The 12206-nt window shown below is 41.1% G+C and overlaps 1 protein-coding gene across 1 annotated transcript; it reads left to right on the forward strand.

Annotated features, from left to right (window-relative positions):
- The first annotated feature begins 207 nt into the window (after nucleotides 1–207).
- On the forward strand, nucleotides 208–11853 carry RBM24 (RNA binding motif protein 24). Its single transcript, XM_081087733.1, has 4 exons — nucleotides 208–425; nucleotides 1542–1665; nucleotides 3035–3089; nucleotides 10223–11853. Exons 1-4 carry the CDS (start codon nucleotides 258–260, stop codon nucleotides 10584–10586), a joined length of 711 nt encoding a protein of 236 aa, XP_080943859.1. The 5' UTR covers nucleotides 208–257; the 3' UTR covers nucleotides 10587–11853.
- The last annotated feature ends 353 nt before the right edge of the window (nucleotides 11854–12206 follow it).

The following is a 12206-nucleotide window of genomic DNA, read 5'->3' on the forward strand; positions in this document are numbered from 1 at the left end:
GTACCGTGACCGGCAGGGGGGGCGGGAGGAGAGAGGCAAGTCAAGTCTCCGGGGCTGCTGGCGACTTCGGCAGCCGCGCGCCCGGCGCCCTCGGCCGCCCCCGGCCGCCCGCCCCCGCCGCGCCGCCGCCCTCGCCCCCGGACGCGCCCCCGGCCCCCGGCGGCCGCGAGAGGGTGCAGGAGACGCGGAGCCGGCGGAGGAGGCGCAGCCGCAGCCGCAGCCGCAGCCGGAGCCCGAGCCGCGGGGCGGGCGCGAAGATGCACACGACTCAGAAGGACACGACGTACACCAAGATCTTCGTCGGGGGGCTGCCCTACCACACCACCGACGCCAGCCTGCGCAAGTACTTCGAGGTTTTCGGCGAGATCGAGGAGGCGGTGGTCATCACCGACCGGCAGACGGGCAAGTCGCGGGGCTACGGATTTGTAAGTGGCGCGGACGCGGGGAGTGGGGGTCGGCTAGGAGCCCCGCGGGGAAACCGGGGCCCGCGGGGTGGGAGGACCCGAGTGGCGCTCAGCCAGGGTGATCGTTGTTTGGGGCTCGGCGAGACCGTGCGAAGCACCCCTCGGGCTTGAGCGGCGCTGCCCCTTCGTCCCGGCGGAGCTGTGGAGGGAGAGCTGGTCCTGGCTCCAGGGGTTCCGAGGAGACGGGGCGCGTCGCGGTGTCAGGGACTGGCGGGGCCCGAGTGGAAGGAGGAAACTGTAACGACTGCGGGATCGGGGATCGGGGATGGGGATGGGGGATCGGGGAGGGTTGGGAGGGAGGGGCTGCAACCCCACGGCATTGCGCTCCGGGGCTGGAGGCCGGTCGGGCAGCGCGCTGTTGCTTTGTAAAAATGCGTGTGTCTTCTGGCGTTCCGGCTGGGGCCCGGAGGCGACACCCCAGGAGGTCTGGGGCTCTTCTCCCTCCAGCCCCCACCCTTTTTCTTTTAACTGCAAAGATGGGTTCTTTAAAAATATGATCCTATGGCTCTTTGCAGAACTGAAATAGAGCATGTTAAGCTTCCTGGAGATTGACGCGTGTAGATTCAGCTGCTCAGGAGCAGGGAGCTCCCGAGCAGGACAATAGCTATTGTCGTTGGGGAGTGTTTGCGGGTAGTTGGGAGCACAGGCGGATGTGAGGTTGGACCTCTTTTTTAAAGCAAACAGTGCCTCAGGTCCGGTGGAGACCTGGGGGCTTTGAGGGCGGGGTGAAGAGGACCTAGAGAGGAATTCTAAGTCAGAATTCAGGCTTCCAAATTTTTGCTAGGCCCTGCTAGCACCCTTAAGACTTTGGAGTGTGTGTGTGTGTGTGTGTGTGTGTGTGTGTGTGTGGTCGTAGTGGGGGTGGTATTTCTTCCTTTCTGTTTTCTTTCCTTTTCTTTTTGGACGGGGGATCAAGGATTAAGTTCCAGGGAGAAAAATAAAAAAGAAAGAAAAAGTTTAAGACACCCCCCCTCCCCCCTTAGTTTTATCATGAATGATATTTCCAGTGCGATTCTGGCTTCCTTCAAGGGTTGATTTAGAGCTTTGTATGTATGTCTGTGTGTGTATGTTGCTAAGGTCACCATGGCTGACCGGGCTGCTGCGGAAAGAGCCTGCAAGGATCCCAACCCCATAATTGATGGCAGGAAGGCCAATGTGAACCTGGCATACTTGGGAGCAAAACCAAGGATCATGCAACCAGGTGAGAAACAGGGGTCCCTTTGTACCTCCCCTCCCCACTAGAGATGCCCACTACTGCATTGCATGAATCCTCGATTTAGAACATTGGTAGATGTATTCAGTAAAGTTAAACCATGCCTGGTGATTGTGCCAAGGCATTAAAGATAAATAAAGGAGAGTTGTAACCACTCCTTTTAGGACTTGAAATATACCTGTGTACCAAAATAGATCTTGGGGGACTGGACAGTTTTTTGCACACCAAAGCTTGGACATGACTCACCTGTTTTCTGTGGTCAGAGTCCACTCTCCATTTTTGAGTTTTTAGACACTTGTAGATAACTCAGATGTGGATTATATGGGCCAAACTTGTCAATTCTAGCTGGTTGTACTTCCTAACGCAACGTTAGGAATGTCTCTCCTTTTACCACCAGTTGCCTGGGCCCAAAGCAGGCACTCACACTTGAACACTGACCCAAGAAAAGCATAGGGGTGCAGGTGGAGGTGTCTGGATGATAAATGTTTAACATAAAGTCACGGGATATTAGTAATTAAAATAGATTTCACATACTCTAGTTACCCTCATGTTACAGGTGAAAAAACTGAGAAACTGATAGAGATGAGAAATGATTTACTCCAAAGTCACGTAGCTATTAACCGCCAAGAGGGAGCATGGTTTTGTCTATGTGAAAACATGACCTGCATTTAGAACACTGCCCTCTGCATGAGCACAAATAATTGAGAGTTGACTGTTGAACAGATGTAATCTTTTCTCGAAATTTTGGAGATTGACCCTTCCATCCAAACAGATTTACTAGGAAACTAGGTTGTCAAGAAAGTGGGTGCATGAGCAAACTATCTATGAACGTTAAAAAACATGTATTTGTCTAACACATTGAGTGTAGATACTATCCAGAGAAGAAGGAAAGGAGAGTTTGTTTTGGTGAATTTTTATACTATAATCTGTAAAAGCCATAATCTTCCAAAGCATTGTTCAAAGCATTCCAGAGTGCTCCAAATTACCAAGAATTTTTATAGATCATTATTCAGAATCATAGGAATATTTGTGCATGTAACTTCATTATCAGGTCCTATTGTTGCTTTGATTCCATGAGAATTTTTCCCTGAACTCATTTTCTAAGGTCTTATTCTATGTCAACTAAACTTTGCAGATAATTTTTAGTTTCCACTTGTAGCCTATTAAAATTTTTATTTGGATCAACAATAGCATTAATAAAACTGTCTTTTAAATATATATCTAATATTTTCTCTAAAGTATTAAGAGGATGGTTATCTTTTCTAAGATAAATGAAAGTTGTGATTGCTCTTTATCTGTGGGAGTTACAAGTGTCTAACCATGCACAAATAGAGAATGTGATATGTTTTGTTGTTAGGTTTTGCCTTTGGTGTTCAACAACTTCATCCAGCCCTTATACAAAGACCTTTTGGGTAAGTCAATTAACAGGCCCTCCTAACTTTCAACTGCTATCATTTGTTAACCTGCTTCTTATATACAGACAAGACCATCAGGCCACAGAATGTTCCTGGTTATACCTATTTATATATGTGTGTGTATTCTTAATGCTGATAACATAAATATTTTTAGAAGAGTCAAGTTATCTGGCCATGTATGCAGCCTCCAAACCAGATAAATTTTGAGCTTATGATTAACAAAACAAAACGAAAATACCAGGTATGACTTGTGTACAAGACCGTTGTGTCCCAGCACCATTACTACTGTTCAACTTGACTCAATTTTATTTATCTCTTTCTAACCTGACAGGGCTCGTATACAGTTAAGCTAACTGATCAGAAGGATACCATGATAAGAGGTGGAATAGTTCTGTTTGGAATTAAACTGTAACCAGTAGACTCAGACACACAAGCTCAGATGGTGATTAACGATGCATGGATGTTGGTGTTGTTGTTTTACTTTTCACAATAGTCAATAGACCTCCGTGTGCTTTATTTTATTTATTACAGTAATGAAGTGGTGTTGATAGCTAAACTGTGTGCTTTTTACTTAATTGAAAAGAGCTGTAGTGAAAGTGTTTTCTTTTCCTCGGGGAAGGGGCTCTTTGTGTTTTGGTTTTGGTGGTGGTGTTGAGGAGTGTTGACTTTTGACTTTGCCATGGGAAGCAAAGGGCCTCTTTTTTTTTCTTGCTTTTAAGCTGGAGCCTGTGACTTCCATTTAACCATACTTTTGTAGTGAGTGCTAAATCGTGTGATTTCCCTCTGTAAGAATACAGATACATTGCTTGCATGTCCTACGTTTCTGTTTTACCGGGGAGTTTTCTGGGAATGGGGCTCTTTCTTTTGCAATGTGTATCCACTTTTAGGCCTTCTAATTAAAGGTTCAGCATCTCTCATCAGATTTGTTAACACTAGTCAAGTTTTTCAGTTAGAGCAGCACTAACTTTCACCTTTCAGCCCTAACTCAGGTGAATAGCCTGCTCATATTTGTGTTATCTCTGGGTTTTATCTCTGGGCTTTCCTCACTTGCGCTCCCTTATTTTCTTTTCATTCAGACATGATATGGGTGGGAGATCCCCTAACACCTAAATTTATTCTGAACACTTAGAGTCTGTTTGGCTGTATTCTACATGATCAGTATTGCTGTAACTCTAATGTCAGAGATTTAAACTTCTTTTCAAATATTTTAACTTTGTCCTCAGCAACACCTTAGCTTAACACCTAAACACCTATATGTGTATGTAGCGTGGAAGGCTAGATTCTGCTTAGATAGATGTCTACCTTATGTGTCTCTAAGAATAGACCCCCCCAAAAAAGTAATAGTTTTTTGAAGAGTCAATTTATATCTTTCATGAATACCTTCTTATAACCCTCCCTGTAACATATCAATACCTAACCCTTACTGGCAACTGTTACTTTTTTTAAACTGTGGAAGAGTCTTCTGTCCAATATCATTAAAAAGGACCTTCATATCCATAGCTCTTTACCAATGCCCCATCCAAACCATCCTGGATACTGACAATAATTAGTAGGTTTATTGGTTCAACTGCTTGTGTGAGCCCCTCCCCCATCATTGGTCTAGACCAGCGGTTCTCAACCTGTGGGTCGCAACTCCTTTCACAGGGGTCGCCTAAGACCATCAGAAAACACATATATAATTACATATTGTTTTGTGATTAATCACTATGCTTTAATTATGTTCAATTTGTAACAATGAAAATACATCCTGCATATCAGATATTTACATTATGATTCATAACAGTAGCAAAATTACAGTTATGAAGTAGCAACGTAAATCATTTTATGGTTGGGGGTCACCACAACATGAGGACTGTATTAAAGGGTCGCGGCATTAGGAAGGTTGAGAACCACTGGGTTAGACTATGTTGAAGGAGGGATTGGGAAGGAAAACGTAGGAAGTGATGGTGAACTTAGTCATGATCTCACACTAATAATCTTGAAACAGTTATACAACTGAATTGATCAACATGTATTAGTATGTGTTTATTTTTCTCTGTGCTAAGGGTGGTATGAAATAAGGACATTGCACTTTAGTTTGAGAACTCAAACAAACCAATCAGAAACTTGGTTGCTAAGATACTTGGTATTGTTTTCAGTACAAAAGGAATTCAGAATAGCAAGAAAATAGGTGATTGGAGGAGTTGAACTAGGCTTTGTGGGGACTTGAACTAGAACTAGACTTGAACCAATAGCTATATCCTAGACAGGTAAAAGGAAGAATGGACATGTCTCAAGGGTATAGGATGAGGTGAGCATAAGCAAAGGCACAGAGAAAAGGCTCAGCATGAAGAATGTTTATGGAGGGTCTTGAGAACTGGCCATAGAAATCTAGACTGGTTGTCAGAGTCCTTCTAGTTCTTCAAGAAAGCAGCATGAGGCATCTAGGAGCAACCAGAGTGAATTGTGTCACCTGGAAGTTTGAGATCACGCATGTTTTGATAGTAACCTTTTGTTTTTCATCTCTTTTAATATTAGCTGTCTTTTATAAAGGATGGTGATTATTACTGTTTGCATAAATTGTTTAAACTTGAGATTCTTATTAAAAATAGATAGCATTCCAGATGAACCAAGCCAGTCTTCTCTTTCTTTTTTAAGGGGTTCTCAACACTGCTCTGAGTCCCAGAGTCTGTACCTAACAAATCACACCTGGTCATCCTGAATTCTATTTGAATGCTACACATTCTTATTTTAGGCCTGGAAAGAAGCTTGCAAATTTCTTATTTTATTTGACTTATTTGAAGTTCTAGTAACTGAACTATTTCTTCCTAATTGTAGTTCTTAAATGGCCCCCAAATTACTCTGGGCCTTTAAAGTGAAAACCTTGGCCTAAAGAATTTCTGATGTAACACAGTGGGTACATGTATAGAAATTTGTGAATTTTCTGAACAATATATTATGAATATTTTATGTTTGAAAGAAGCATTTTCTTATTGAAACCTTGGAGAAGAGAGAATGCAGATCTATGAGCAGAAATGTCTAGGCTAGTTCTGTCAGGCTGAAATATACTTAAACATTTATTCAATATACCTCTAAGTGCTAAATTTTAGGCTAGTTGTGTTAACACCATACTGGGTATTATATTGTCCACTAAAAGGGGCACGAGGGACGATAACTAACGTTAACCGAACATCTGCTACATGCCTAGTACTGATAAGGGATTTAAATAAATTATATAATTTAATTCTCACATTATTTGATGAAGGCACTGTTAATGTCCTTCCCATTGGGTGATAAAACTGAGATAAAGAGAGGTGAATTAACTTACCAGGGCTAGCAAGTGGTAGAGTCTGACTCTAGGTTCATAATCATGGTTTTCCCAACCTTTCAAAAGCCATGTTCTTTCTTCTGTATCAAGTTGTAGACAATAAGATCCAACTTTATTCTCTCTTGTAATCTAGTAAGAAAACTTACATGCACCATAAAGGCTGTTCCTGCATCTTCAGATAAGGGAGAGAGACATCAGGTTGGTGGGATCCAGAAAGGAGGTAGAAGTTGACCTAGATTTTAAAGGGTGGTGGATGATAAGGAACTCTTATTGAGTACTTAGCTATCTTCATCATTGTAGGCTCTTTACATAATTTTATTTAATGCACAGCAATTTGAGTTGGAAATATTGGGTTTATTTCACGTATAGTAAATATATGCGATTAAAAGGTTGAAGTGAATTCCTGAAGACTCTACACCAGCGGTTCTCAACCTGTGGGTCACGACCCCTTTGGGGGTCGAATAACCCTTTCACAGGGGTCGCCTAAGACCATCAGAAAACACATATATAATTACATATTGTTTTTGTGATTAATCACTATGCTTTAATTACGTTCAATTTGTAACAATGAAAATACATCCTGCATATCAGATATTTACATTATGATTCATAACAGTAGCAAAATTACAGTTATGAAGTAGCAACGAAAATAATTTTATGGTTGGGGGTCACCACAACATGAGAAACTGTATTAAAGGGTCGCGGCATTAGGAAGGTTGAGAACCACTGCTCTACACGGAGTGAGTGTAGAAGCTAGGGCAGGTCGGATTTGGATTTCAACCAGTAGAGAGGATTTCAACCCGTAGAGTGAGGATTGGCATCGCTGGCAAAAGGATGGCATGAACAAAGGTGAGGACCTAGGAATGTGTGGTATCGCGCGGAAACATTGAGGAGCCCAGCTGATTTGGGTTAAGGGAAAGGTAGAAAGTAATCTTGAGAGAAGTATGTTGGAGCCAGAATTATTAAAGGTCTAGCATACCAAAGTTTAAGAAATTTGTGCTTAGGAATGATATGAGGGGCCATAGATTACTAGAGCAAGCAAATGAGATGAAGACTTTGTAGTTTTGTGATAGATTGGAAGAGGAAACCAATTGGGATGTCAAAGGTCACAGAGGGACCTGAAGAGATAGGAAGAAAAGGAAAGCATAGTAAAATTTCTTTCATAGTTGCCCGAAGTACCTGCTATGTTCTCATGCTTTTGTAACTGCTAGGTTTGTACATTCTATGATTAGTTGAGGGAAAGTATGTTGATAGATATTTAGTAGGAGGGAGATTCTCAAATTGCCTTACTGGGTTCCCTAGACCATGAAAAGAACTCGTAATACAGGGATTTTTTTCAGAAGTCTCACCTTATGTTTTAGTCCATTTCTGCCTTCCTTCCTGAACTCAGATATTTTAGACTCTACATTGTCTTTTGGATTCTCCTTTCTCTGAGTCTTAAAGGACTCCAGGATTTCATTTGTCTTCCAAACATCTTCCTAACCCATACGAGACTTCATGTAGAATTCTGACATCCAAAGGAACTTTGTACTCTCATAAGTACATTATCAAATAAAAACTAGTAATGTAAAATAAATGTAGAGACAAGAGTCCTATAAGCAACCCTGCTTATCTTTTAATGCATTCTTCATACCGATGCACACACACAATTTTCTCCTCCTTGCTGTAGGATAAAGTTATTTTCAGTTAACACCTTTATTTGAAGATACAAACCTAGCAACCATCATGTTATGTTGTCTTTAAAACTTTGGGAGTCCAGGGGTTAATGTTTCCATATCAGTGAGCTTCATACTGGCTGGCCTTTGCAGCTGATAGATGTTTTACTTTGGCCTTATAAAGACATTTTACCCACTGGAAACCCTTGTCGCATGACAGGATCCAAAATAGCCCGGCTGCAGCCCCTGCTGTCCATCACCACATGTAAACTGGCATGAGTGTAGGCTCTCTTAGCCGTGTCCGCACATTGGCGGCCTCCAGGGACAGTGTTTTATAAAGCCACACCTGTCGCTGTGAAGGAACCAATCACCTGACCTACAGAGGCGTTTTAAGTGTGTGCATGACCATGCGTCTGGTTTCTGACAAGCAGTTCAGCACATCGCTGAGTGTCCTGAAAAACCCTTGATGACGTGGTTTCCCCTGGCACTGGGAAAGATCTACAAGTCTAGTAAATTTGAGTGTATTTTTATCATTGGGGTCAAAGTTCAGTACCCTCTGTGATAAATTCATCTTTTCCATGGATGTTCGTTAATGAGTGTTTTCAGTAAAACTCTGAAAAGGCAAAGAAAAATCTGTTTTTGAACATCCTCACATGAATTTTTCTGTTTTGAGTTCTTTAAAATTTGAAGATTGTTATTTGTACTTATAAGTTGGCTTTGCCAGCAACCAGATGGCATTATAGTGTCATATTTTTAGAAACATTAAGGGGTTTTGTTGGAGATTATTTTAAAGAAAGATGAAATAAACCAGATGTTCATGGTAGTATTTTAAATGGACAGTAATGAATCCCAAGAGTGAGAACTGAGATGCATGGGTTTTTAGGAATACCTCTTGTGATTTAATTTTTTTAATGAATGTTTAAGTAAATTCATTGGAGTGTGTTATGGATGTGATCTCTGAATGTATAATTTTAAAAGGTATTTGATTGTGTTTCACTTTCTTGAACTTTTGCAGGATAATATATAACAGTAGAATTGATTCATATAAAATATCTACTTACAGGCAGAATTAAAGCAGATATGCTAATAAATCTATTTCTGTTGATTTGGAGGATAAAAGAAGAATTAGTACATGTGCAAAAAAAAAATGTTTCCTTACTCTATTGTGTAAACCTTTTAAGTTTTATTAATTTTGGAAATATTCAGTTGTATTTCCCTGTCCCTGCCTTTTCCCTCAACCTCATCATTTCCCCAAAATCCCTTCTGTCTGTCTTGCATAGAGATAAACAAGCTGGCTGACCTTCAGTTGCCTGATAGTCAAACAGGTTTGATTGACCCTTGTGTCCTTATGAATTTTATGGAGAGAAAGAAAGAAAGAAAGACAAAAGCGTGCTGCACCTCTCTTTCAGATCACTGCCGTGAATGTTAATAGCATTTCTGTAGCTTACCACAACAGCCTCTTGTGATAGAGTGAGCTGCACTACAGTTCGTTTGAGAAGTGTGATTCTGCTGTGTTTACCACACCTGTGAACTTTTAAACTCCTTTTTTTATTTTGTCGCCTGCTTCTTTTTTATTATTATTTTTAATAAGGGTGACTGAGGTTGCAGAGAGATTAATGTGTGCTGAGTCTGCATAGCAATTTGAAGTAGGGTTGCCATGATAATAAACATACAGATTTTGTTGAAATTTTTGTTTTGACAAACCAGCCATCGCCCCCTGGGAACTGAATGGTCATGGATCACCTTTTGAGTCCTGTGTTCACAGCTCAGAATTTTTCTGTTTGTCAAACGGTTTTGTTTTGTGAACTCATCACAATTTTCTCAAGGCTTAATCCATTAAGCATTTATTAAATACCTCTTATGTGCATAGCCCTCATGAACCTTGATTTATTTTCCAAACTTTTGCTAAATGATATTTATTGGATCTAAATGATTATAAACAAAACTGTTAGCAGAGAGGGTATCATATTTTGATAGCTGAATTCCTTTGGGGGCCCTCCCTGACTTTGGCTACCGCCAGAGGACTTTCACGGACCCCTGGAAAGCAGATATTGTGGCAACCCTATGCTCATAATAACCACTAAATTTGAGTTTGTCGTCTTTCTGAGCAAGCAGTGCTACAGATAGGGGGCAACTACTGCCTGACTTTGTTCTCCATTTCTCAACAGGATACCTGCCCACTATGTGTATCCACAGGCTTTTGTGCAGCCTGGAGTGGTCATTCCACACGTCCAGCCGACTGCAGCTGCTGCCTCCACCACACCTTACATTGATTACACGGGAGCTGCGTACGCACAATACTCTGCCGCAGCTGCCGCCGCCGCCGCCGCCGCCGCCTATGACCAGTACCCCTACGCGGCCTCTCCAGCTGCTGCAGGCTACGTCACCGCCGGGGGCTACGGCTACGCGGTGCAGCAGCCAATCACCGCCGCGGCCCCGGGGACAGCTGCCGCCGCCGCCGCCGCAGCTGCCGCCGCCGCAGCCTTTGGCCAGTATCAGCCTCAGCAGCTGCAAACAGACCGAATGCAATAGACCAGCCACCTGATCAAAGTTGAATTGTTTTCTCTTTCCCTCCCAATTTCCCAATTTTTAGTAGCTAATAAGAGTTAACATTAACAGCTTTAAAAAAAAAAAAAAAGCTATGCTTTGTGAAGCAGAATTATTGTTATTTTTATACTCCAGTAGTGTTCTAGATGAGAAGGAGGTGAGAGAGAGGGGAGTGGGCGCAGTTTTGGAAACCAATCCCAAAGAGCCTGAGGAAATGAGAGGCCGCTAGGAAAGGATGGCGGAAGGAACAATGGAACTTCACTTTTATAATGGGATTTTTATTTTTGCTCTTTTTATAGTATCAGGGAAGCAAACTGCCTTTTACAAGTTAGAAAATGCTATTTGAATCTTGTTGAACCAGGGAATACAGAGTGAGCAATACATAGCTTGAATTTCATTTAAAAACAGATTTTTTTTTTTTTTTTTTTTTTTTTTAGAAAAACAAAATGGTGAAAGCACTGATTGTCATTTTTAAGTTGCTATGGCCTATAGAACTTTTTCAAGTAAGAAGGTAATGTTCTTACTCTCTCAAAAATGGGCATCGAACAATCAATCTAGGAGCGTGGCAGTGGGTAAAATGGTGGACAGGCACCAAAGCTATTTTCTCATCTATCCTGTGGATGAGTGGGACTGTGGAACAAGTGATGTGGAATTAATGGGTGCAACAGCTGTACAGACAATCAATAACACGCACAGTTCTGGAAAGAACACATCACTTGTGCTTGTTTGATGAGCTTGTCACATTCTAATCCCTCTCCCCATCCTGTTTCAATTTTGGGAAACTTGTATCTGCTGGTGTCAGCAATTCTGATTCTGAAATAGGATCAGGCTTTTACTACAACAGCCTTCTCTTTCTATTTATTGTGTCGACTCGTGGCTTATGATTAAAGGCAGGCAAAGTTTGCAGACTCTAAACCCTTAAGAATTGTCTTAAGGGCATTTATTTTTTTTCCCTTTTTGAATAATTTTACACTTTTTAGTATCTATTTCAGAGTCCTATTTAAAACTATTTATTAGTGAATACAGTACATGAGACAACAAAGTTACTGAGATTACAGTTCTTCAGAGGTAATGATAATGTGGTTTATACTGTGCCTTAATAGTAATGCTATTTAAGATAATTTATTTTTAAGTTTTACTATGCTGCACTCTAAAGGAAGGAACTTTAGATGTGACACTGTAAAATTATGTATTCATCTCATGGCATAAATTATTTAGTAGGTCTAGATGTAGCATATTAAATATTAACCTATTCAGCTAAAGATGTTGACTTGGATTTATTTAAATTCATATGTGCACTGTATAAGAGAGTACTCTTACATGAACACATTTTAGTTTTTAGGTTTTAACAAACAGGCTGTATTGCTAGTTTCATGCTTCCTTCTCTAATTTTTGCTAGTGTAGATCTCATTTATTGGTACTTCATTAATTTAACACTATTCTCATGTAGTTTATGTAGTTTTTAAATGCTGCTTTACATTTTTCTTCTGAAACTGCAATACTTGCAATTTTTATTCTTAAGCTAAATTGAATACTATTTTACACTGTATTGGATTTTTATACTTGAACAATTTCATACAAGGGAAGACAGGTTAGCATTTTTAT

Source organism: Myotis nattereri, assembly GCF_964212035.1.
Source record: "Myotis nattereri genome assembly, chromosome: 3".
NCBI lineage: Eukaryota > Metazoa > Chordata > Mammalia > Chiroptera > Vespertilionidae > Myotis > Myotis nattereri.

Bases quoted from the DNA above. Each gene is read 5' to 3' on its own strand.
- RBM24 (XM_081087733.1), top strand. From the start codon at position 258: ATGCACACGACTCAGAAGGACACGACGTACACCAAGATCTTCGTCGGG. The intron at 426-1,541 runs GTAAGTGGCGCG...TATGTTGCTAAG, and splicing joins AGTCGCGGGGCTACGGATTT to GTCACCATGGCTGACCGGGC. The intron at 3,090-10,222 runs GTAAGTCAATTA...ATTTCTCAACAG, and splicing joins CTTATACAAAGACCTTTTGG to GATACCTGCCCACTATGTGT.